General features: G+C 38.0%; 1 protein-coding gene across 1 annotated transcript in view; it reads left to right on the top strand.

The window, feature by feature from the left end:
• Positions 1-21,713, top strand: part of LOC122324357 (thyrotropin receptor-like) — a 47,202-nt gene that overhangs the window by 1,102 nt on the left and 24,387 nt on the right. Inside the window, exons 2-3 of the mRNA XM_043218724.1 lie at positions 17,150-17,221; positions 18,008-18,082. Of these exons, the coding sequence (XP_043074659.1) occupies positions 17,150-17,221; positions 18,008-18,082 (147 nt within the window). The remainder of the gene's footprint in view (positions 1-17,149; positions 17,222-18,007; positions 18,083-21,713) is intronic.

The raw sequence follows: 21,713 nt of genomic DNA, 5'->3' as shown, positions 1-21,713 counted from the left end.
TAAAGGTTCTTATTAGAAAGAAAGAAAAAGAAAGAAATTTAGCTTTTCTATATATTGACGTTCAATGTATAGCTGTTTACTAAAAAGCAGTGTTGTCTTCAATTTTGGATTAAACCTAAGTGATGATCATTTTGTTTTTTTTAACATTCTTTATAATACTCTTTGATCAGACATTTTTTACTAATTTATTTGTGTTCCAAGTATAGTGGGGTATCAAAATGTCCCTAAAAACGTGCAGAATTGATATACTTCACTTTTAACTGATAAAATCACACATCACTTTTATTTTCAAATATACTTCACAAAAAATTACTGCAGAGGTCTAGTTTTTAAAAGTTCAATACTCACATTTACTGGTTAGTATGACATTAGTGCCCTCTTCTCTTCTGTTGATAGTGCCTAATGCCATGCTCTAATCCACACACTCCGTGGGTTTGTTTAGCCATCCAGGAACATTCCTCCATGGCTCGTCTATCCAGTCTTGATCACATTATCTATTTTTCTTCCATCTCGCCTCATCAGGCACCATCACATGAAATTACCGCCAAATCAGTGCGCCAATTGAGGCTGCCGCCTCACTTTGGAGCGCAACATTCCTTCCTCCTCAGAATGCTCGCATGAAAGGAGATGGACAGATAAATATAACTTAGAACACAAAAATAATTCCTATAATTCCTGGAAGTTTTTTTTTTGTTTGGGTCAAACAAGACACTTTTTCCAGGTACCAGGATACATTTATGTGATGTTTGATGCACTTGGTACTACTAATGGCATACTTTTGTCCAAACCAACTCATTTCCCTAGTTTGCTTTTTATGGTTTTGCACCTTGAAAGGCAAATTGAGCAAGTGTTTTTTTTTAAGACTGAGGTTTGCATACATGTGTCTGCTGTAATGTGGTGTAATTATTTGGATTGAGGCTGAGGTGAGCCAACAAGTATTGCGGTGTAAAGTAACGGTCTGTTCACTGTCACAGAGTTTATTTAATTTATCAGGGTGGTCTTTTCCCTTTATGTCTGTATACCTGTTCCAGTTTTGGAATGTGAATTAGCCCATTGTTTAAACACCTATCAGTGGCCATTTCTGACAAGTAAAAATTGGACCATAAACAATATCTTTATATACTTTTATAAGCAACAACTTGACAGCATTATAAATTATGTTTTCTTTGCCATTTAGAGTTGTAGCTGTAGTCTGTGTAAACAAATTATAGAGGCAACATTTTCCTTTCTATAGCAAAAACAGGTGAGATGTTTGTTTGATTTGGCCACAAATAAATCCCCACAATTTTGTTTAGACATACCACTTTAAAGAACTGCTCCATTTACTCAGGCAGTAACCAGAATCACACTTTAATTGCCTCAAGACCTCTGTAAAGCAATAGCTCTGTTTTTGCATACCATGCAAGCTCTGACTTCGGCTTGTATCAATTCATCTATTAAGTTTATATTTAAGTCATAACTATTATTTATATCATATTCCCAATTCATGACAATAATTATATGCTTAATGAAAATATATATGTAGCTTTAATAGTGCACCTAAAATAAAAATAATCATCATACTGTGAAAGTGTACTGTAGCTGGATGCATTTCTGCTTTCTGAAACCATACAATATTATTAAGAAGATATTTTCAGCTAAATTTGTAAAATTTGTAATATTTAATGTAATATTTATGATAAGTTATAAGCTACACAAGTTATATTAATTTATGTTAAGATACGTAAGGTATGGACCTAAGGTACGTAAAAGATACGTAAGGTATGTAGGGGTTAAAAAGGGGACTAGTTTTAGAATCAATTTTACTATGTGCAGATGATGTTAATTTCCCCAGGTACTAATGAGTGTATTAATAATTGAACAATTTTGATCTTTCCATTTGAGGATAATTTTGTTCTATACCTTAGATTGAATGTTTGAAATAAATAGAATATTTCATTATCCTGTTGAACTGGAGCAATTTGGTCTGTGATATTCTGTATATATTGAGTATGTATTTTTGTAAAAATTCAATAGTTTGGGAGATGGGAGAATCACAGTTTCAGAGTACCAGAACCTATAATATTTTGTATATAATGGTATATTTTGAGAATAAGTTTGATTTGTATATTGTATATTGACTATTTTGTCTGAAAAACATAAAAAGGTCTTGACAAGCCTTCATTTGGTAAATAACATTTTGGACATCATCCAGTGTACATTGCGTACGTTAACCTGTATGAATTTCTTTGTTCTGCCGAACACAAAGGAACTATTCCTTTAAGATATTTTTATAAGATCCGATGCAGCTGATTAGTTGTTGAAATCCCTGGGTTTTAGTGAGTTTCAGAGTATTACAATGTTCAACTTTCTCAAAAGAAGTTTTGAAATATTGTGTTAATGTTTTGAAGCATTTTTATGTGTTTAGTGTTCAGTTCAGTCTTGTATAATGTATTGTAACTATGTATTATATTTTCAAAGGGCTTAAAAATTATAATCAGCAAACGAATAACATCTTTGTAATTGGTTTGATTTGTTCTAAGTGACAAAAGTGCTTAAATAGTATCTTTTTGACCAGTTTGAGGGTATAAAAATATGAGTTTTAACAGTCATATTAATTTTCTGTGATATTGTGACACTGTTTGTATAAACAGGTCAAGTTTCTTTTTCCGAGATGGAATCTAATTGTGACCCTGAGATGGCGAGACACCCAATTCCACAGAACCCTGAGAGAAACAGCTAGAAGAAATTCCTGCTATTCATCACGTGACTGGTGCCTTATCAATCAATCAATCAGTCACTTTTATTTATATAGCGCTTTTAACAATACAGATTGTGTCAAACCACTGAACTGTATAAAATAGAAGCATACAATGACAGGAATGTTATAATGACGAGACAATTTGTTATTAACTGCAGAGACTGTCTCTGTAATCAATTTGACGATAATCGCTAAAAATCCCCTTATCCATCAAGTGGAATGGACCAAGCTACCTCAACACTGATCATCAACATTAACTGTTGCACTATATTAACATTTGCACTACAAACACAAAGAGACATACCTTTACAAGGACAGTTTTTTGTTTTCTTCCACGTTTACATTTATTCTATGGACTGAGAACTTCTCATGCACTGAAACTTAATCGATTAATTTTCTGTGATCTATTGTAATTTGTTTTCTTTGTTGTGGGTCAGAGGTTCTAATTCAAACAAGTATCACGATAAGTAAAGCTCCAAAAATAAATAAATAAATAAAAAAGTTGATTATAAAATACAAAGTATAGTACAATAAAATTATTAAACTCAAGTATTTGAAAGGAGCGCAAAACTTAATACAAATTCAAAAGGGGAAAAAAGGGATCATTTCCTTGAATATATATTATTTGTTTTCTTTTGTTATTTCGATCTATATTTTCATTAATTTCACCTTTACTCGAAAATAAAAGACTACTTCACTACATCATTTTCCTGGTCTGTGTTTTACTATAGTGCTTTATCTAATTTTTCCCTCCTGTAGTGAACCTAGTAGTTCGACTGGTCCATTACTGAGAAACTAATTGTCACTACAGTGCACTAAAAGTGCTTTACAGATAGGGTGAGCCAGCCGGATGGCATTATAAAAAACTTTTTAATTTCCTTTTATGTGAGTCCAGAATTCTCAGAGATACAAGAGACTAGATACAACAGCTTCAATTTGGTAGTAGTGTAAATAGTGTCAACATGGAAGTAGTTGAGCTTGAAAATGTTGCAGTTGAAAACTCATAATTAGAGGGCTGATAAATACAGAACTTGACAAAGATTTAACTGATTTTCTAAACCAGTATGGTTGTATTTGTAGACATCTTTGCATAGATGATCCCAAATCACCTTACCATAGGGATGTCATAGTAGTGTACAGCAGTTATTCTGCATTGGTGACTCTCAAACCCTTGTTGTCTTATACTTTCAAGAGATCACGCAATGTTGTTTACCACATCAGGCTTCTATCAAGTATCTGTGCTTCAGCCGTCACTGAACAGGCTACCACCCATTACTTTGCTGAACTGAAGATAGCAAAGGTCAGTGGAAGAACTTTTGAAGAACTCTTGAAAGAGCATCTTCTCTCAACCACTGCTTCTGCTGATAAAAAAACTGAATGAAGCAAATGATCTTGAATCATCTCAAAGGACTGATCCTTCCTCAACTGACATTCCTCAGCAAGCTGAGTGTTCAGAAGGAGAACAAAATTCTGATACCGCCCACTGAGTAATTACAGGAAGTTTCTCACCCACTCTTGATGTAAGTGATGTCAACCCACCTCAAGTCTAGGGAATGGTCGTAGAGCATATTCTGAGAAGTGATGTAGTTGCTCCATCTAGTGCATCCTTCAGGTTAGGAGTCTTCTCAGGCAGAATCCCCCATCCTAGTGGTCAAGTCGATTATGACACCTGGCGGAACAGTGTTACTACTTCAAGATCCTACAAGATGGTATAGTAGTTAGGTGTCAAAGCCTTACTTGCTGCTTACCTTGAAGTCTTGAATTCAGCTTTCAACATTGTGGAAGATGGTGATGATTTTGAATGCAGATGAGAAATCTTCCTTGTACTTACAACAGTTGTACACTTACCTTCTTAAAGTGATAAAGCAAGGTGGTATTCCTGCTGAAGAAGCTGACCGACAACTTCTGAAACAATTCTGTTGTGGATGTTCGGATGACACATTATTAGCAAATCTTTAGCCTGAGCATAAGAGAAATAAACCTCCTTTCTCAGAGCTACTCTTGCAGCTGCGCAGTAAAGAGAACAAACATTTTGCCAAAGAAAGCCGCATGAGACACACATAGATAGAGAGCCAGTTCCCACATTGTCACTGCCAACCCCCTTGATCTAAGGTAAGAGTCAGATGACAAAACTCAGAGCCCAACAGAACCCAGAGCCAAAAAGTAACTCAAGCAAGCAGAAACAAACTAACATACAGTTTCCCAGGGAAAACCCTCTTAAAGCTGAGCACAAAGAGCCTTTCAGGCCCAAGCCAGGCTATTGCTTTCGATGGTAAGGATGGACATGTTGCTTCAATTTGAGAAAATTATCCAAACCCATCACTGGTGACCGATAAAAGAAAGCAGATGAAAGAGCGCCAAGCCCTGTGGGACAATCTGTCCTGCCTGGATTAAACATAACATCCTTGGATAACCTGCTGGAAGTAGAAGCAGCAAATGCAAATGTATAAATGTACCTTACCTGGGGTATGTTGAGGTGAAAATCACATTCCCCAAAGACTTGGGTCAGACGCTGAAGGGCTGTTAAGACAATCAAACACAGATGCCAGTAGAAAGTTAAAGTAGCATAAAGTATCATAGCTCTGATTGTTAGCCTTCCTGATCTTACCCCTACTATTTGTCCCTGCGGGTCAAAATGTTGTTCTGGAGGGAGTGGTGAGTGTAAGAAGACAAGTACCTGAGAAATGCGCAGTGATGAAGCCTCCTTCCTTTTCACCTTTTCCTAAAGATTTGATAGTTGCCAGTTGCTTGTTAAACCTGCCTCACCATTGTTGCGTCTGGCTAAGATCAAGATGCTCGTTTGGTCATTGTCTTGAAGGACCCTTTTAGCCTTTTAACATTTGCAGATAAATTACAGACCTGGACCTCATATCATCTTTGTGGGTGTTAAATTGCCCATGGTTCCCCATTATCACAGAGATGCTAAACAGATTTGCTCTCTAGTTCTTACATCAAAGCCCCAAAAACATACCAACAAGGAGTAACAAACCCCTGTGCCATTCACCTATGGATTTACTAGAGATATGGTCTGGCCACACAATTTCAATACGCATCATGCACACACATAAGGACATTTTCTTTATTTTAAGCCATGATTAAACAGTTATTAATATACCTCATATATGTTTGTGTTGTACATATGTTCATATGTACATATTATCCTAATTACAACTCAAGTTAAAAGTTAGACCCTAAATACCTATATTCATGTCTATGAGCGTATCTCTACTTTGATATCTTCTAGAGGGTTCTTTCTTGGTATCAAAATGATCCTCTCGTTATATAGAATCATGAAGTGAATTATACAATTTTTACTGTGTTTTGAACTCTCCAGACCAGCAATAAAGATGCCAATGGCCCATAAAAGCAAACAAAGAAACTTTCTCCCGCTCAAAATCCATGCCTCTGATTGGCAATTGCACTCAAACAGTGGATGTGTCAGGGAACTATCAAAAATCCCTAACACCAACCATTTGCTCAAAATCTTCCTTCCTTTGAGACGGATACTCTACAGACTCAACTCTTGAGTCCAACCTTCTATTATTTACTTTTAAATAACTTTGTCATCTCGCTGTGGACTCTCGTACTTTCAAGAGGAACCAGAGGAAAACTCCCTGCTCACACCTAGAGAAATCAATCAATCAATCATTTTTATTTATATAGCGCTTTTAACAACACAGGTTGCATCAAAGCACTGTACAGTATAATGACAGGGATGTATAATGACAGGGATGTATAATGATGAGAGTGACCAATTTCTTATTAAATGCTGAGACGGTCTCTGTAGTCAATTCAACGATAATCACTAGAAGTTAAGTGTCCCCAACCAAGCAAGCCAGAGGCGACAGCGGCAAGGAAACAAAACCCCATGCATACAGAATGGAGAAAAAAAAACCTTGGGAGAAACCAGACTCAGTTGGGGTCAGTTCTCCTCTGACCGGACGCCCAGCATTTTAAACGCAGCTGTGTCAGGTAGTGTAAATGACTTAGTGTGTGCGTGTGGGTGTGTGTGTGTGCATCAGGATCTGGTGATCTGTCCACGGGCGCATCTAGGTGTTCTGGTCTCTGATGAACATAATCTCTGTGTGCTGATCCACCATCTAGTCTGGATACAAACTGTGAAAACAGATTGAGAAAGAGACAGGACTAATATTAGCGTAGATGCCATTCTTTTTACGATGTCACAAGTACATCGTATTGTAGGAGTAGTGTTCCCGGTTCCAGCAAATCTAAGTAAAGCAGCCTAAAAATCCTTTAACGGATTTGAATAATAAAAGGTGTGTTGGTGTGTTATGTGTAGGCTAAGTTAAAAGATGTGTCTTTAATCTAGATTTAAACTGGCAGAGTGTGTCTGCTTCCCAAACAGAGTTAGGGAGATTGTTCCAGAGTTTAGGTGCTAGATAGGAAAATGATCTGCTGCCCGCAGTTGATTTTGATATTCTAGGTATTATCAAATGGCCAGAGTTTTGAGAACGCAGCGGACGTGCAGGACTATAATGTGATAAGAGCTCGCTCAAGTATTGAGGAGCTAAACCATTCAGGGCTTTATAGGTAATTAATAAGATTTTAAAATCTACTCGATGTTTGATAGGGAGCCAGTGCAGTGTTGACAGAACCGGGCTAATATGATCATACTTCCTAGTTCTAGTAAGGACTCTGGCTGCTGCGTTTTGGACTAGCTGAAGTTTGTTTATTAAGCGTGCAGAACAACCACCCAAAAAAGCATTACAATAATCTAACCTCGAGGTCATAAACGCATGAATTAATATTTCTGCATTAGAGGTTGAAAGCATAGGTCGTAATTTAGATATATTTTAAGATGGAAAAACGCAGTTTTACAGATGCTAGAAACATGATTTTTGAAGGAAAGATTGTGGTCAAACAGCACACCTAGGTTCCTAACTGATGATGAAGAATTAACAGAGCAGCCATCAAGTGATAGGCTGTGTTCTAGATTATTATATGTGGGGTTTTAGGTCCCATTATTAGCACCTCTGTTTTTCAGAATTTAACATTAAGAAGTTACTCATCATCCAGCTTTTTATATCGACTATGCATTCTGTTAGATTCTCAATTTGGTGTGTATCACGAGGCTGCGCTGAAATATAGAGCTGCGTATCATCAGCATAGCAGTGAAAGCTAACACCATGACTCCTGATAATATCTCCCAGAGGTAACATGTACAGGTTGAAAAGTAATGGTCCTAGCACTGAGCCTTGAGGAACTCCATATTTCACTTTTGATCGATATGATACCTCCTCATTTAATGCCACAAACTGATAGCGGTCAGATAGATATGATTTAAACCATGCTAAGGCGCTTCCTCTAATGCCAACATAGTTTTCTAGTCTATCCAAGATAATGTTGTGATCGATAGTATCGAATGCTGCGCTAAGATCTAATAGCACTAATAACGAGATAAAACCATGATCAGCTGATAAAAGCAGGTCATTAGTAACTCTAATGAGAGCAGTCTCAGTACTATGGTACGGTCTAAAACCTGATTGGAAATCCTCATAGACACCATTACAGTTGTGAGGATACTACCTTTTCTAGTATCTTTGACAGAAAAGGGAGATTAGAGATTGGTCTGTAATTTACTAAGTCTTTGGGATCAAGATGTGGTTTCTTAATGAGAGGTTTAACTACAGCAGGTTGAAGGTTTTGGGAACATATCCTAATGACAATGATGAATTAATAATGTTCAAAATAGGATCTATGACTTCTGGAAGCAGATCTTTTAATAGTTTAGATGGAACAGGGTCTAACATACATGTTGCTGGTTTAGATGATTTAACAAGTTTGTACAAGTCTTCTTCTCCTATAATAGAGAAAGAGTGTAATTGTTCCTCAGGATCTAAAGCTCACTATCTGATGTGAAACTGTAGTTGTGGCTGCATAGTAACAATTTTATCTCTGATGGTATCAATCTTAGAAGTAAAGAAATTCATGAACTCATTGCAGCTATACTCTTGGGGAATATTAGCACCTGTTGATGCTTTATTTTTTGTTAATTTAGTTACTGTACTGAATAAATACCGGGCGTTGTGTTTGTTTTCTTCTAAAAGGGATGAAAAATAATCAGATCTTGCAATTTTCAATGCTTTTCTGTATGACAGCATGCTCTCTCGCCAGGCAATACGAAATACTTCTAATTTAGTTTTTCTCCACCTGCGCTCCATTTTCCTGGCTGCTCTCTTTAGGGTGCGTGTGTTGTCATTATACCATGGAGTCAGATTGTTTTCTTTTATCTTTTTTAAGTGCAAAGGAGCAACTGTATCTAAAGTGCTAGAAAAAAGAGAGTGCATAGTTTCTGTTATATCATCAAGTTTTTGCATCGTATTGGATGAGTTAAGGAATTGAGATAAGTCAGGAAGGTTTTTTAGAAAGCTTTCTTTTGTGGTGGAAGTGATGGTTCTACCATACTTGTAATAAGGTGCAGAGTTTACAGGTTTAACTATACAGAGTTCACACAAGACTGATCTGAAATGTCATCACTTTGCTGCAGTACTTCAACCATTTTAACATCCATTCCATGTGACAGTATTAGATCTAGAGTATGATTTTGACAATGAGTAGGTCCAGAGACGTGTTGTCTAACCCCAACGGAGTTCAAAATGTCTAAGAAAGCTGATCCTAATGAGTCTTTTTCATTATCAACATGGATATTAAAATCGCCAACAATTAAGACTTTATCTGCGGCCAGTACTAACTCAGTTAGAAAAACAGCAAATTCTTTAATGAAATCTGTGCTGTGCCCTGGTGGCCTATATACAGTAGCCAGTACAAACATGACAGAAGATTTATCACTAGCACACGATTCTGTAGATAATGTTATATGCAGCACCAAAACTTCAAATGAGTTATACTTAAAGCCTGCCCTCTGAGAAGTACTAAGAATATTGTTATAAATTGTAGCAACACCTCCCCCTCTACCTTTTAAACGTGGCTCATTTTTATAGAAATAATTTTGGGGGGTAGATTCATTTAGCGTAATATAATCATCTGGTTTTAGCCAGGTTTCTGTCAAACAAAGCAAATCTAGCTTCTGATCATTGATCAAATCATATACATAAAGTGCTTTTGTGGAAAGTGATCTAATATTTAGCGAGCCAAGTTTTATCGTTTGCTTATTTGAATTATAGGTAGTTTTAATTTGTTGGACATTAATTAAATTATTGCTTTTGATTAGGTTTGGACGTTCTCTGCATATTCTAAGTCGGGGAACAGACACAGTCTCTATAGTGTGATATCTAGGTGAAAGAGTCTCTATGTGTTGAGAATTAACTGCCTCCTGTGACGTGAGGCAGCTAGCAGACGGTCGGTTTAGCCGGTCTGTCTGCTTTCTGACCTGGGCACTAGTTGGTCATGTTGGAGCTATAAGACTATATGCCATATTTCTAGATAGAAGAGCGGCACCACCCCAGGAGGGATGAAGACCATCTCTTTTCAACAGGTCAGAAATCATCAAGAACTTACCGCATCAGGATTCATTTGCAGCAACAAAAACAAATGCAAGTAACTTTTAGAACTAGTTGGACGCGTGTTTAAGTTTGAGCCCCTTTTAAGGTGAATTTTGATTCTTTGATGATTCTCACTAGGTTGTAGTTAATTGATGTGAAATACTGCCATTCTTCTCTTTCTCTCTCTCTCTGTCTCTCTCTCTCTCTCTCTCTCTCTCTCTTTCTTCCTTATTTTCCTGTATCCTATGTATTCATGTTTTGATAATGTGTTATATGTTATCTATAGCTTGTTGATTAAATCCCTTATATTCACAAATAAATGTCTCTGGGTGCTGCTCACAATTTGAAGTCTATTACAAAGTGCATCTATCAAGAGCAAGATGGATTGTTGCGAGTAATTACATATGCCAGTCCAGGATTATCCAGAAGCAAGGACCAGTATCCTGCCCACAAGCTGAAATTCCTAGCCCTGGAGTGGACAGCTAACAAATAGTTCTGCAACTACCTTTATGGAACTAGTTTCAAGGTGATCACAGAAATCAACCCCCTTACTTACATTTTAACCTCAGCAAAGTTGGATGCAACTCTCCAGAAGATGTCACAGTGATCTGGTAAATGATTCAACAGCCCAAAAGGAAAAAAGATTGTTGATAATACATCAGTTCACCTTGTATCGCTCTCCTAAAGCAGCAAATTCTACCTTCAAATGGTTAGTTTTTATAGTGATAATTTAGTTAGAATAAGGAGACACTGTTTTGCCTGAAGAGATGAGCTTCCAGAGCTTTTTTTGCTGTTACAAGAATGGAGAAAACTTAAACTAAAGGATGATGTTCTCAATCGTAAAAGAGCTCTTGGAGAAGGTGTAACTTAACAACTTGTCTTTCCTCCTGACTTGATAGCGGTGGCTATGGAAAGTCTGTACGACAACATGGGTCATTTGGGAATAGAGCAAACCCTTGATTTCCATAAGATTTTCATTTGGAGTCACAATTCTATTGGCCCAGTGGGCTTGATTTTCAACACCTCAGTAAACTGTGGTACACGTCGTGCCGGTGAGCTGCTAGTCTATACAGTGAGATCTGAGAGACAAGAAGGTCTCCTCCAAACACTGCATAGAGATTTGCTGCTACCTTGTGGGTTTTTGTCTTTGCCTGATGTTCAGTCCGGTGTAGTGAAACCGTGGAAGAAGATGATAACTAGACAAAGCCGAGATGAAAATTAGTTATGTCCAGAGAACTTCCAAAGCTCGAATGAAGATGACTACATACCCAGATTTCTGATGTGTCAGGTCTTGCCTCAGAAAAGTTAATCCTGGAGTATTAACTATATACTCAAGATGGCGCTGCTGCATTCGGTGTGATCCTGGGAATGTCAACATGCTGTTGTGTTCCTGCTCTCTACACCTCGAGCATTTAACAATCTTACCTCATCCATTTTATCTGCCTTTATCACTTCTGTTTACACTCCACCACAAGTGGTAAAAAGTACCGCTCAGGCTAAACTACATGATGTACAGGTGGCTGTGTAAACAAGTACCCTGATGCTGCCATCGTCGTGGCTGGAGACTTTAACAAGAATAAGCTCAGACAGGTAATGCCAAACTTTTTCCAGCACATCACTGAAATGACAAGAGGGGGAAATATACTGGACCACAGTTATTCTCAGTTCAAGAACGGGTATAAAGCTCACTTGGCACCGGCTTTTGGTTAATCTGACCATGCGGCCATGTTCCTCATCCCAGAATATAAACAAAGGATTGTACAACAAGCCCCGGAAAGGAGGGTAGTGAAACAGTGGTCCAACCAATCTGAAGCCGTGTTACAAGAAGCGCTGGATGAAGTGGACTTGGATATGTTCCGCTCTAGCTCGCTGCGGTACACTAGTTGAAGAAGTTACACACACAATAAAGACTTTCTCCAACCAGAAGCTGTGGGTGGATAGTCCCATCCGTGCAGCAATGAATGCGCGTTTATAATGCTGGGCTCGTGTCGGGAGATTTGAGGGAATATTAAGCAGCTGGCTACACTCTTCGATGCGTGGTGAGAGCCGCGAAACACCGGTACAGAGAATGAGTGGAGTCTCACTTCCAACTGAATGACTCCCAAAATATGTGGAATGGATTAAGGACGATCAGCACTTTCGAATGCAGACCTGTAATTTGGTGAGAGCCGACTCTTGACTTGCGGATGAACTGAATACTGCGCGCTTTGAGAGTGCATACATGGCTTTGGCTAACAAAGTGGAAGTGGTCAGTGAGCCGCATGAGGAACGCAATCACCGCATCGAAGGACGAGGTCCGCAGAGCGCTGAAGCAAGTGAACACCATGAAAGCTGCCGTTCCAGACGTCATCCCCAGTCGGGTTTTAAGGTGCTGCACTGATTAGCTGGCGCCAATGTTATTTACTTCCATCTTCAACGAGTCACCTGCTCAATCTGTTGCCCTCACATGCTTCAAAAAATCTGTCATAGCTCCTGTACCGAAGAACAATAAGCCCTCTTGCCTGATTGACTATCGACCTGTAGCACTTACACCGGCAGTTATAAAGGTCTTTGAGAGGCTCATTAAATACAACATCTGCTCTTCCATCCCGAAAAACAGACCAGCTGCAGTTTGCATACCGTCCCAACAGATCCACAGAGGACGCTGTATCTCAAATTCTACACTCTACTCTCACCCATGTCGATAAAAACCCGGAAACTACGTCAGGCTGTTGTTTATAGACTATAGCCCAGCCTTCAACACCATTGACCCTCAGAGACTGGCATCCAAACTCAGGAACCTTGGTCTGAATTCCTCCCTCTGCGACTGGGTTCTAAACTTTCTCTCGAACAGACTATGTTCAACATCATCCCCCTGAGTACAGGGGTGCCACAGGGATGTGTCCTAAGTCCCCTTCTGTATCAATCAATCATTTTTATTTATATAGCACTTTTAACAACACAGGTTGCATCAAAGCACTGTACAGTATAGTAAGGTAGAAGTAAGGTAGAAGTATACAATGACAGGGATGTATAATGGCAAGAGTTACCAATTTGTTATTAAACGCAGAGACGGTCTCTGTAAACAATTTGACGATAATCACTAGAAGTTAAGTGTCCCCAACAAAGCAAGCCAGAGGCGACAGGAACAAAACCCCATCCATACAGAATGGAGAAAAAAAAACCTTGGGAGAAACCAGACTCAGTTGGGGCCAGTTCTCCTCTGACCGGACACCCAGCGCTTAACTTCCAGTTCAATTTTAAATGCAGCTGTGTCAGATAGTGTAAATGACTTGTGTGTGTGCATCAGGATCTGGTGATCTGTCCACGTTGCGCATCTAGGTGTTCTGGTCTCTAGGTATTATCAAATTTGAGAACGCAGCGGACGTGCAGAACTATAATGTGATAGAAGCTCGCTCAAGTATTGAGGAGCTAAACCATTCAGGGCTTTATAGGTAATTCATCTTTTTTTTTAAATCTATCCGATGTTTGATAGGGAGCCAGTGCAGTGTTGACAGAACTGGGCTAATATGGTCATACTTCCTAGTTCTAGTAAGGACTCTAGCTGCTGTGTTTTGGACTAGCTGAAGTTTGTTTATCAAGCGTGCAGAACAACCACCCAATATAGCATTACAATAATCTAACCTAGAGGTCCTAAACGCATTCATTAATATTTCTGCATTAGACGTTGAAAACATAGGTCAGAATTATGGGAAATGCCGGTCTAAAGACAAGTACTCCAGAGAGGGTTCCCTCCGGTGGCCGTCAGAGAGAGCCACAGAGGCACGGTTCATGAAAGTTCCTACTGGTATTTGTCTAATTTATTGATTTGGTGGCTTATTGTTAAATGTGAGCCAAAATCATTACAATTAAAACAACTAAAAACATAAACTACTTCAGTCTGTGTGCAATTAATTTATTTCATACACAAGTTTCACAATTTAAATTGAATTACTGAAAAAAAACTAATTAAAAAAATAAAGTTACATTTTTATGTTTCTTCTGTGCACAGTTTAATTTATTTTAATTTATAAATGCATACCGGCTGTGCAAGCCTCAACTGATGCTACTTTGTTGTTACTGTTGATTGCCCATTATTAATTGAATGTATTAAAAGCTCAATTTTTTGCTGAAATTTTAGTGCTTCTAATTAGATGTTTTAATTAAAGTTGTTATCTTCTTCTTTTACTTGCTCGTCAAAAATCCACTTGACAAGGTCTGTTATCCAGCCAAGTGACTGTTACCAGCTACCACTACATAAATGCACCTGAGTTTGGCCTACATTAATTTATAGGGCTTGTTTGTTGGTTTGTTTTATTGAGAGTTTGTGTACATAGGACAGTAAGAGACTATTAAATAATTATCCTTTTAATTTTAAAATGTCTAACAAATTGACAAAGCTGACCCGAGATCAGACAAAAAGATACTGATTAGACAAAGATTGGTTTGCCGCTGGGGGCGGTTTAAGATAGCATGATTCACAGGATTAAAGCGATCACCCTCCAATGGCAAACCATCAAACTTTCTAAATGTTTGGACTAGGGATGCACTGAATGTTCCGCAACCAAAATAACCGAATAGACCGAATAAATAATGCCGAACAATGACATGTTGTGATTAAATATAGGCGTGCGCTAACGCGGCAAACATGTCGGAAGTGTAAAGACATTTAAAAGTGTCAGAGAAAGAAGCTACACTCATTACAAGCACCTACAGCGAGAAATCGTTTAGCCCTGCATGTCCTGTCTCAGATGGGAAGAGGAAATGTGGCCGTTGTTCGAGAAATGGAAAATATTTAGTAAATAAACTGCAGACCGTTATGTTTTCTAAAGTAAGGATAGTCTATTCCGATCGTGCTGCAGGAACCCAGTTTATTGGCCAGGGTTCAAAGACCAAATCTGCGCTAAAATATTGTTACTTTTCAGCTGCTCAGGAAAATTTTCATGCATTTTTAAAATAATATAAGAAAAGTAAGACAATAATAATGATCATAATAATTGCAACAGCTCTATTAACACATATATTATAACACTTATACATACTGTTCCAATTGGGATCTATAATGTTTTCTAATGTTTTGAAAGGATTCTCTTCTGCTTAGCAAGGCTGCATTTATTTGTACAGTAAAAAAAGAAAAGAAAACATGCCTGATTCAAGAAGGGGGTCTCAAAAAATTTTAATTAAATATTTTTTTGTTGGTACAGTTATACGTATATTTAAGGAATGTGTAGTCTTAAGTAAATATTATTAAATTGTTATTTTGTAATTGTTTTTGGACGAGGCTCAGTTGCAGAATCACATCACTATGTGCTTCTCAGATTATTAAGTTTATAAAGATGAATGATATATAGTGGTCGTGTGTCCCTTTAAATGTATTAAAAACTGACGTTAATCATTATAATCTTATGATCAATCCGTTTTAACCAATAAATGTGACAACGAACCATGTGACAATTTTTTTAAATAAAGTAACAAGCATGATAGAACCGTGGTAAGTGTGTTAATTCCAGCCGAAACACTTCAGATTGGAATTGCGTTTTAGAAATCATTTATTTAAAAATGATTATTATATCCAGAAGGGGGCACAGGGATGTCCTCAGGCGCCAGGCCTGCCCTAGACCTGGCCTCTAGTTCGGTGGACACACTGCTGATGTTGGTGTAAGTGACTGGCATTTGTGTGTAGTGGTGCAATTGTTCACAAAACTCACTGTTTGGATCTTATGGATTCTGTGTCAAAAATCATTAATTCATTACTTACCGAAAGCATACTTTAAGTACTTCTATACCCCAGCTATTAGATTAACTATTAAAGTCTCTAATAAAACAAGAACTAATTACACAAATTACAAGCATGAGCAGCAGAAATGTAAAAAATTTAATGTAAAACAACGCAGTAATGCTTACTGCATAAGTTAAATGGAGATCAATCTTAAATCTTAAAGCTGTGATGTTATTTGATTGATAGACAGAATCAGGTATTTCTAGTCTGCTGTCTCTTTAAGACAGCCGTAAAACTGATACACATCCGGTTTCTTTCTCAGCTGTATTCCTTAATTGAAGACAAAAGACTGTGGTTACCAGAACGCTTACCAATACAAGTATTTTAACATATTAATGCTTAGATCAAATTGAACGGATTGTTCATGAACGACCTCACTACTGTGTCTGTAAGGCCTTGTCTTTTAGTCATGTTTTGTAAGTGTTCTTATTATAGCTCCAGGTTCTCAAATGTTATTGCACTTTGCTTTTGCACTTTGTGCTCTTGTAGAATTTTTGTCTTCTGTTTTTTGGCATGGATTATTTGTGTTTTACTGGTTATTAAATTGTGTGTACAATTCTCACAATGGTTTCAATGGTACCAGCTCACCTGGTCTGAAAAAATATATATATTGATCACCTTTCTTTTTTAAAAGATTGGCTTCCTTTTATAAAGTTGTGCTGATTTTCTGATTATGAAAAAAAAAAAACTAAAATATTCAAACAGTCTATAGAGTTGCCTGGGGGGTATCTGATTAAGTACATTGATAATTTATTGCATGGTTAAAGATTTTTCTAATTGTTCTGACTGTATTATTATACCAAAAATATTTAGCTTCTTCCAATAATGCATTCTGATTTGCAGTGTACAGTTTTTAGTAATATGACCTAAAGAAAGCATTTATTGCATGTGGCTTCAGACATGCATGATTAATTTGTATTAAATGTAAAGATTTTTTTTCACTTTTTGCCATGCACTGTTTGCCTTTTTTCCTCAAAATTTGATTTGCTGTTGTCTGAGTTTAAGAGTACAGTAAACTGCAATGATATGTACTTATTGGTATTCATTTTGCGTCTCACTAAAAGGTGCACCCAGGTACATATAAGTAACATTGTTGTAAATGTAACAATATGTACATGTAAATTTGTAATCACAGTTGCAATTATCATATACATCTATATGTAGTTGTGATCATCTTTTCAATTGTAGAAGTCTCTACGAATCAAGCCTGATGACAGTTCCCCAAGATGCCTTTGCGAATATGGTCAATATCTCAAGAATGTAAGTACATTTTTAGAGACCAGAGGCAGTTGTTATTGGAGTATTTACCTCTGTGTGTGTGTGTGTACACACACTGAAATCAAAGTAGCAATGATACATATTATACATATCAAGCAAGATTACTGTATTGACCTAGACATTTTCTTATAAAAAATCCTGCTAATGTTAGAGATGTTAGCAGTATGTGTGATTTGACATGAGGTGATGCAACAAATCCAATGACTCTATTCTGTGCATGTACAGTGCAAGAATTTAGAGGATTGCCTTGCTGAAAATAAGTGGTCACTCAGAGCATAGTAGTTATATAAAAATAATAGTTGGAAGTTGTATGGGTTTTTTGTTTTTGTTTTTTATAATTTTTACTTATTACTTTTACCTTTAGGCAGTAAGTCATTGTCTGAACAGACATCAGCAGCTATTTTTCTGCTAAATAGCATGTGTTTAGTTTACAGTTTAGGAAGATATGTAGGAATATAATGTTGTAAATTACCTGGATTAAATTTTAATTAACTAGAAAAAGTTCAATTAACTAGGAAACGTAAACCACAAAAATAAAAATATTCAGAAAGTAACATGATCACACTTCTTAATCTTTACAATGCATGCACTAAGTAAATCTACATCCTAAATGTTTTTGTTTAAAGGGTTTGTTGAATGTTCGGACAAATCATTTGTGATCCAGCTTCATCTACAAAACATTATTTGTATATTTGTATAACAATATAGTTGTATTTTTTTTAATAAAACTCAAGGTTGTAACAGGATTTTCTCCATTCTTTTCTTTAGCTATCTGTCCGTGGATGTCTCTCTGAACAGGTTAGAGAAGCATTCCTTCTACAACCTGAGAAAGCTTACTCATATGTAAGTTACAGTGACCAAAATCCATATATAAATTCCAGTTAACCACACATACAAAGTATTTAATTTAATTCAATTCAATTTAATTCAATGTGTAGAAAACATACTTATATGTTTGGGTAAATGCTGAAATACACAGTATGGCAGCATTTAAAATTTAAGCAACATTTATTCAAAACCATAGAAATGTAAAATAATATTAAATAATTATAAATCCTTTATATCATAAATATAATACTATTAAAGTATATTTGTGAGTTTGGCAGGTCATTCCAGCAGGAGGGAACATTTCCTGGAAAAGTCTGTTAAGATAATTAAGTGTCTATGTCCTGTTATGTTAATTATGTAATGCTTTCAAATGAGCAGGCACTAGAACAGAACAAATGTAAAGGAGGCCGGTGAGTAGGTGCTATGCAAGGTAAACCTCACACCCCTGATCTCAAAAAGAGGTGCTCTAGTGACTGACACTAGAGGTCATAACCTTTAGCCTCCTTGTCAGAGTACCCAACTCTCATGCTGGAAACCTGGGTTTGCGATCCACTGTGATAAAGTTTGCAGTCCGGTGGTGGTGACTTCCACTGTGCTGATAACAATGCAGTTGAGAAAGGAGCAGGAATCCATTTCAACAGCCTAGAACACACAGTGCTGGAGGATCCTGATCTTAAGGAGCATCAAAGAGTCCTAAAATCTGGAACACGCAGATATGGCCCTGGAGTATAGGTGCAGAAGGTCCTTGTCTGGAACACACAAGCATAGGGACCTTGAAGTAAAGGTTTGCTCTCCAGAGCTTAACCTTTTGCAAATGTTTGTTTGTCTTTTGCCTTTCTGGGCTATTTGGTTGATCAGCTTTGTCTTTCAGGATGGAGACTCAGGACTTACTGAATCAGTTGCTGTCCCGCTGTGCAGGGACTTAAATCTGAATGTGCAGTGCTGTTTCTGAGGTACACTTTCCTCACAGGCTAGATACTGTAAGCGTCCCCCTTTTCCTGAAGAACGGAATCCAGAGGCCCTGGTCAAAGATTAATACTGCGTTCGGTCTTTTCCTTGCGTCTCTTTAAAAATCACTTATATTTATTAATCTTTTGCATTCCAATTTTAATTCTGACCCTTCACATAATTTTATCTGACTCCAATCTTTTGTGATTTTAGTTATATTTATTTAAATGTAACTGCTGATCCCTCTAGTTGTGATTCAATTTGGATCATTAATTAACTATAATACTTCCTAGATTCGACTTATCGTTCGTTAGGAGTCTGGGGCGCTTAGAGACCTTGTTTGGCCAGAACGGACTCACGACACATCTGGGCTAGTCCAGGTCTTAGTCAGAGGCTACCCCGTAGATCGCTTACCTTAATGCAGCCATTTCCTCAATAGACTCAAAAAGAGTAATTTTTTATGCAAGTAATAGCATGCTAAGCCAGTTTGGTGGCCAGAAGTCGAGATCTCCAAAACGTGCCCCTGGCTCCATCCATTGATCGTTGATCTGACTCACCTAGCACGCCAACAATGCAGAAAACCTCAGAGGTCACTAACCTACTAGAAAAGTTATTTCAGACAATATTATAAGTTAATCAAGATTAATGTTTATTTTGCCAGGCAAGAATAGTTTCCAAACTATTTCCGTGCTCCAGACAGTCACACCTGGCTGGAATACTTTCAGAGACCCAAAAAGAGGACACACCTCCTTCTCAACAGAACACAGTTCTACCAAGTTCTTAATCTTTTCCATAATATCAATCAATCAATCAATCAATCATTTTTATTTATATAGCGCTTTTAACAACAAAGGTTGCATCAAAGCACTGTACAGTATAAAGTAGAAGAATACAATGACAGGGATGTATAATGACGAGAGTGAACAATTTGTTATTAAATGCAGAGACGGTCTTTTTAATCAATTCGACAATAATCACTAGAAGTTAAGTGTCCCCAACAAAGCAAGCCAGAGGCGACAGTGGCAAGGAAACAAAACCCCATCCATACAGAATGGAGAAAAAAAAACCTTGGGAGAAACCAGACTCAGTTGGGGCCAGTTCTCCTCTGACCGGACGCCCAGCACTTAACTTCCAGTTCAATTTTAAATGCAGCGGTGTCAGATAGTTTAAATGACACTAAGTGTATGTGTGTGTGCATCAGGATCTGGTGATCTGTCCACAGAGCACATCTAGGTGTTCTGGTCTCTGATGAACATAATGTCTATGTGCTGATCCACCATCTAATCTGGATATGAACTGTGAAAACAGATTGAGAAAGAGACAGGAATAATATAAGCGCAGATGCCATTCTTTTTACGATGTCACAAGTACATCATATTTTAGGAGTAGTGTTCCCGGTTCCAGCAAATCTAAGTAATGCAGCCTAAAAATCCTTTAATTTAAACTGGCAGAGTGTGTCTGCTTCCTGAACAGAGTTAGGTAGATTGTTCCAGAGTTTAGGTGCTAGATAGGAAAATGATCTGCCGCCCGCAGTTGATTTTGATATTCTAGGTATTATCAAATGGCCAGAATTTTGAGAACACAGCGGACGTGCAGGTTGATTCAAGATGGCGCCGCGAATGGCAGCCTCGGTGCTTCACTCTCAAGTGCTCGTATTGTTTTTGTTAGTTTTTCCTGTTTTTTGTTTATGAAACACCATCGTTTTTAACAGGGATGAACTGCTGAACATTCGGCAGACCACTCCGCAAAATATTTCACCGGTCTTTGATTATTCCGACTTGTTGAACATGGTAGTTAGCGGGGCAGCGGTGCTGGTCAAAAGCCTAAGGCCGCGCAGACGGGGGAAACGGGCCGGCGCGCTTGTGAAACTCAGACAACGCGGACTCCAAACGCTGTTGCCCAGCATTCACCTGGCGAACCTCCGCTCTCTACCTAACAAAATGGACGAACTTCTTCTGCTTACCCGGACTAACAGGGATTTCTCAAACTCTGCTGCTCTGTGTTTCACGGAAACCTGGCTAAACGATGCAATTGCAGACAGCGCATTAAGTCTGCTGGGCTTTCAGCTGTTTAGAGCGGATCATGTCGCGGAATTAACGGGGAAATCGTGTGGCGGCGGGACGTGCTTTTACGTCAATGAAAGGTGGTGTACAGATGTAACTGTGTTAAAGAAGATGTGTTGCACCGATGTAGAAGCACTCTTCATTAACTGCAAGCCTTTCTACTCGCCGTGGGAGTTTTGCTCGTTTATTCTGGTGTGTGTTTACATCCCTCCGCAAGCGCACGTGAGTCTGGCTTTACAAAAACTCGCCGATCTGATCACAGAGACTGAGCAACAACACCCGGACTCTGTTTTAATCATTCTCGGGGACTTTAATAAAGCCAACCTCTCACGTGAACTGCCAAAATTCAGACAGCACGTTACCTATCCAACCAGAGACCGTAACATACTGGATCACTGCTACACCGTAATAAAGGATGCTTATCATTGCGTCCAACGAGCTGCCCTGGGACTTTCTGATCACTGTTTGGTCCATCTCATAACGACCTACAGGCAAAAGCTGAAATCAGCTAAACCTGTTCTTAGGACTGTAAAAAGATGGACTAAGGAAGCAGAGTGGGATTTACAAACCTGCTTTTCTCTCACTGATTGGATTGTCTTTGAAGCTGCTGCCACAGATCTGGACGAGCTCACAGA

The sequence above is a fragment of the Puntigrus tetrazona genome, chromosome 20, assembly GCF_018831695.1.
Source record: "Puntigrus tetrazona isolate hp1 chromosome 20, ASM1883169v1, whole genome shotgun sequence".
NCBI classification, from domain to species: domain Eukaryota; kingdom Metazoa; phylum Chordata; class Actinopteri; order Cypriniformes; family Cyprinidae; genus Puntigrus; species Puntigrus tetrazona.
This window is presented reverse-complemented; position numbering and strand designations above follow the sequence as displayed.